At 38.3% G+C, this 5,699-nt stretch overlaps 1 protein-coding gene across 3 annotated transcripts; it reads left to right on the top strand.

The window, feature by feature from the left end:
• The first annotated feature begins 2,142 nt into the window (after positions 1-2,142).
• On the top strand, positions 2,143-5,110 carry LOC149561942 (transcription factor GAMYB-like). 3 transcript variants are annotated; one of them, XM_089825466.1, is made up of 3 exons: positions 2,143-2,605; positions 2,691-3,684; positions 4,416-5,110. In XM_089825466.1, the coding sequence occupies exons 1-3, from the start codon at positions 2,309-2,311 to the stop codon at positions 4,688-4,690; spliced, it is 1,566 nt and encodes a 521-aa protein (XP_089681592.1). In that variant the 5' UTR covers positions 2,143-2,308; the 3' UTR covers positions 4,691-5,110. The 3 variants fall into 3 exon arrangements, with proteins under 3 accessions (XP_089681592.1, XP_089681593.1, XP_089681591.1); XM_089825467.1 differs by having other exon boundaries at positions 2,188-2,605; positions 4,503-5,110; XM_089825465.1 differs by having other exon boundaries at positions 2,206-2,605; positions 4,404-5,110.
• Positions 5,111-5,699: the final 589 nt, after the last annotated feature.

The following is a 5,699-nucleotide window of genomic DNA, read 5'->3' on the forward strand; positions in this document are numbered from 1 at the left end:
AGCAAGGATTGCATTTCCTTATTAAAAATGATCATACGCATGAAGGCTAAGGAAGTAGTGGAGGCAAAGATTCTGCTTAAGGGAGATGTACCTTTATTTGAATGGCTATAGAGCATGTAATTCAAATTTGAAATGATCGTAGTAGCACAAGAAGGGTTAAAGAAAACAAAGGTCAAAGTTGAGAAAGATCAGGAAAGAGACCATGAGTTACTAAGAGGCTTACATATAGATTCCCAAGGTAGCAGACAAGGGAAAGGGATAGTTGGAGTTGTTGTCATGCAAAAGAATTTCTCCAATTATCTAGATAGTTTAACAAAGAAATCTTTTGATCACCAAAATAGAGTGTCAGAGCTTCAAAAACTTGGTGGGTGCATACACATGGCTATGGAGGAAATACATGAGCGATTGAGTGCCATCAAAGATCTAGCCAGAGAGCATTCCAAGTGGCTCTTAATATACACTAACATTCATGTTCATAGACATGAGGAATTGATCCCAATCATAGTTGCTGCCAAAGCCTATAGGGCGAAGTCTGAAAAAGGAAAGAAGGTGAAGTGATTCTTATCCCACCTTTTCATATTTTGATGTAATGATTGTAACTGACAATTGGCTCCTTGCCATTTGTCAATTTTGAGAAGATGAATCAATTTGAGTCTCACTTTGTAATGGTCATCTCAGAATCCTATATGTTTCTAATTGAAAGATTAATAAAAGTTGGCTAATTTTTGGCATGATATACTTCATATTGCAAAGGCAAGTTAAATGTATTTTGTGTCAATTATTTACTATTCCATTATTTTGTGATAACTTAGGATATCTCTTTCCTTTGAATTGAGTTGAGGAATGAATAGAGCTTTGTTCCCTTGTTCAATGTAGTACGTTGTAGATAATAATAGTATTATTGAAAGTTTAAAGAGGTTTTGTTTTGTGTTCTTCTTCAAGTTAGTCGCTTCCTTATTAGAGTTAGAAGCTTTCAGCTAAGAAGTTAATTCATAAATAGAATTCATTAACATTCTGTCAAATTTTGCGAGTTCATAAGATGTGCGAGTTCACAGACTTGATTAGTTTTAAGACCCAAATCTTTGCCTAAGTTAGTTCATGTCTAGGCTTAACTTGGTTTACCTCTCCTGTTCTCTAGTCAAGAACAAACCCCATTTATATTTAGGAACAAACAAGATTCGTTGCAAATCACAATATCCAAGGGAGCCATACCTAAGAATTTAGAGGGAAGTCAATCACTTAGTTATGATTTCCCAACTATTGTAATTAGATATTGTTCAAGAATATTGGGCATTCAAGAGTTAAATTGAAAGGAACAATTTGTTTACCAACATGCTTGCAATTCAAAGCCATGGAAAACAAAAGTATCTAGTATTGTAGATTTTTCGTGCTAAGGAAAATTTATAGGTAATTTAGTGAAAGAAGAAAATGAAAGCACAAGACGATTTACAATTTACAAAGAAGAAAATGAAAGCACGAGGCAATTTACAATTTACAATGAAACTCTTCAATAAGAAACACTTGTCAAAATTAAAGGGGGGAAAATACTTGTGTCCATGTCTTTGTGTTTAGACTACACAATGAAACCCTTAGAGTCGAGAACAAATGTGCATGGAGAAGCTTAATACACACACTTTGATCACTGGAACTTAAAAGCTAAAAATAAAATTTTACTAATATAGACTTTAAAGACCGTGGTCGTGACTCTAATTAGAGCATTTAATGACATTTAAGAGTGCAAGATTTAAGTTTTTAAAATTCTCTTTTCTGCTTGCATTTTTAGCTAACACCTAATTAGAACAATGGTAAATGACATTTTCTAAAATTTATGAATACAAATATTTGTCAAACTATACAATAAATTAATAGACCTAAAGTGGTCTTAATTTTGCTTGTAATTGCATCTAATAGAGACATACAGTACCTATGGCAGAAACTAACAATAAAGACGTGTATTATAAAGCTGATATATTGGACATCAAGCGAGAGATCCAGTAGCCGCGAGCTCCCATATGACCAACAGCTAAGAAACTGCAAGAAAGGTTTGTTCCTCCGCCAACATCGAACGGTTCAGGTTTTGTCCAATTCTGGTGGAACGGATCCGGAGCGTTAGAAAGGAGTTCCGAGAAGAGTTTGGCGGGGTGCGATGCCTCAACTTGGTCTGGGTTTGAAAAGAAGACGAATTGTTGTGGTGGGGCGGGGTCAATGCTTATGTCATTGCTTCAGGGTAATTATTTTCATTCGTCCGCGTTTAGCACCACTAACTATTCTACCTAGTGTGTATTAGGACTGCTTGTGCTTGAGAGTAATGGCTGCCATTGACAAAGGCTGTGTCGGAGAAGTTAGGGGAAGGGTGAAGAAAGGTCCATGGACATCTGTAGAGGATTCAATTCTGCTGGACTTTGTGAACAAACATGGTGAAGGCAACTGGAATGGCGTGCAGAGGTATTCGGGGCTGTCTCGCTGTGGAAAGAGCTGCAGGCTGAGGTGGGCAAATCATCTGAGGCCTAATTTGAAGAAGGGCGCCTTTACTCCTCAAGAAGAGCGTACCATTTTGGAGCTCCACGCCAAGTTTGGCAACAAATGGGCACGAATGGCTGCACAGGTAAGTCGACTAAACCACTTGTGCTTCGTCATTTCCATATGCTTTTGCTTTGAAGGTCTCTTAGTTGTGAAATCCATTTTTCCAGCTCCCTGGAAGGACGGACAATGATATAAAGAATTACTGGAACACCCGTATCAAGAGAAGGCAACGAGCAGGTCTTCCTCTTTACTCTCCTGATATAGTGCCCTCGGATCCAAATCAACAAACCCCCCAAACAACCCCTCAGCCTAAAGCGTCGAGCTCCCCATGTGACTATGCCCCCTGGAATGAAACTACTAGCATTAGCTATGGCGGGCTGAATTCCGTTGTTGGGGGTTGTAATCCCGTTTTTGGCTTAAGTGAAATATCAGTGGGTTGTGTGCCTACTAAGCCAGTCCAGAGCTTCAAACTATTCAGAGATGGTAGCTTCGTCCCATCAAAACCCGTTTCCACATTCGATGATGTAAAGAGCACGCAACCATTTTATAACGATAGGCGTGTACCCAGCTATCCTTCCCATGCTGCCAAACGGAATTCATTTGCCGTCCAGGGGTTCCCATATGACAACGGCAGGACTATGTCGGCCCTGGGAGGGAGCTTGACGGGTAGCCATGCTCTTGTTAATGACGTTTTCTCTGCTTCCAGGCCCTTTCCCGGCCTGAAGTTGGAGCTCCCTTCAAGCCAATTTGCTGAGTCTGTAAGCATTACGGGCTCAAGTAACCCAGTTTCAAACATGAGCAACTCTTTTGCGCTGTATCCCATGGCTTCTCACCTTCCCAAGCCGACGGATTGGCTTTTATTGGCCAAAAATAGTGGGTTATTCGAGGACCAATTGCATGATATCCAAATGAGGGGTGGGATCAAACACCCATCTTCGTTCAGATCATCCTCGTCCTCCTCTGAGTTGCCTTTAATCTCCTCCGGGAGCAACAGTTGCCTTGTTGATAGCATTTACCCTGGTCAGATGAAGCCAAAGATGGGGGATATTAGTGACCCTACGAGTCCTTTCGATGGAGGCACTTCTTCGGTATTTAGCGAGAACACTCTTCCATGGAGTGCCAGTCCATGGGATGAATCATCTTCGGCACAGTCAACAATTGGTACGCACCTTTACATCTTATGGTTATCCCAAGTTTTGGTCATTTTGTCTGAATCTGCTATAGAGCAATATGTTCTCATTTATTTGCGTGTATCAAATGGATATTTTGGAAGCATTGAGAGTTGCATTTAACTACACCTGTAAGTCGTATATTTGTAGCAATATTAGGGCTTTCAGTGTAATTTTAACCGAGTATGTTTTCAAATTTCATTGCTTGGGCTTTACTTTTCAGGATCCTGCTAAATTGGTAGAGGAGTTATTCTTGGTAGTGGTCAATCCTTACAGTCAGCCTCGAAGTATAATATGATAGTTGGATTGGCCCATCCCATTTGGTAGTGCTTTTTTAGTTTGATTCTGTTAATTTTTTTGATAGGTAGTTTGATTCCGGTAAATTATTGAGTATATTTTTTGAAGGTGGAGTTCAGGAGTTGCAATAAGGAGATTAAAGTGTTAGGTTCTAATTATTGAGACTTATATTCAGTTTTCTAATGTTAGTGGAATTCTAGGTGGTGTCTTGTTCTTCCACTGTTAAGCTTGTAGCACTAGCTTCTCTTAACGAGTTAAATATTGGTTTCTTGTAAGGAGTATCTGCACTAGTTGGTACATATACTTTTATAAATTATGTTTATAAGTTTATAACTATGAGATTTGTTTTTTCAAATGAAAGAAGGAAATCTATTTCAAAGTTAGCCTGCTAGATGGGTGTTCATATTTTGATAGCATTTTGGGCAGGGAAAACTATAAAGTCTGAAGAGCCTAACGAGGAGTATATCTCTAGTGGTAGCTTTGTAGATGAAGACATTTCTACCTTTTTCGCAGGGTCAGATGTATTGCCCGTTACTACTGATTGGTGCAATCAGTATTCTGAAGTAGGGAAGGAACAATCCGCTGTCACTGATACCCTTATTTCAGTGTTAAGTGATGCATTAGGTGTGGGATTCCAGCAGTTCGTCTCTACCAATTTTACAAGAAATGGAGTATCAGAGCATCATGGTTCATGTCCCTGAAGCAAAGTCCAGGTTCAATTTGAAACTCTTAAACTTCACCATTGGCAATTATTGAATCTTGGACCTCTATGGTGGAAGTAAGCAAAAAATGGGCTATAGTTGAAAATTGGAATTACTTAATTGTGCATCAGTAAAACTGCTTACTGAAGGGGTTACTAATTGCAATTTGAAGAGTATATACCAAAGAGGAGGATGCTGAGACATATTCATATTTTCGGTGTTTTAGTAGATCTTAGTTTAATGTCAGTTGGTGAATAGGTAAACCATCCTAGGTTTATGGTGGTTTGAACATGCCAGATTATCTACCTTTCAGGTTTAATCTGTTGCAGATATTGTCAAGTTTAAGTGTTTATTTGCCTGAAACATTACATTGTGGATGTTTGAACTAACTTCCTCTTTAAGAATTTATTTTGCATAGAATGTTGGTTGAACTTAAATTTCTACAAATGGTTTCGTCAGCTAAAGCAGTTAGTGGACAATGAGCATATTTGTTTTTTTACTTTTGGCTGTTTGCAGCTTTGCCTATCATTTCGTCCATTTTATGAGTGGACACTGTTGAATGATGTAAATATATCAATGTAGATTACTATCAATTTAATACATGTCATTGAAACAATAGAATATTCTTTTTATATAACTTTTGAATTCAATTGTATAGAATTGTTCTTGAAGAAAAATAATTGTACACACAAATTCAGAAATCATATGAAATAAATATTACGTTGATTCTCCCTCTCCGAAGATGCCACCATCCTGTATTGGATATCCTGCTGATGGTGTCGCTTGGAAGGTTGTTTATCGGTTAAAGAATCACTCTGCAGTCTCTCATCTCAAAAGCACTGTGGGTGAGTTGTGCACCTATACTCGATTTGGTTTACTAGCTTTGCTGTTAGTCTGCTGTCAATAGTCTTCTCTTGAACCTTCTTGTAAATATCTTTTGTTTTTATGCCTTCAGACCCTTTGTTTTGTAAGGATCAAGACCGTTGTTTTTTCTGCTTTTTAAGAATGA

The sequence above is a fragment of the Cupressus sempervirens genome, chromosome 4 (assembly GCF_028749045.1).
Source record: "Cupressus sempervirens isolate cs-2001-9-10 chromosome 4, ASM2874904v1, whole genome shotgun sequence".
Classification (NCBI taxonomy): Eukaryota; Viridiplantae; Streptophyta; class Pinopsida; order Cupressales; family Cupressaceae; genus Cupressus; species Cupressus sempervirens.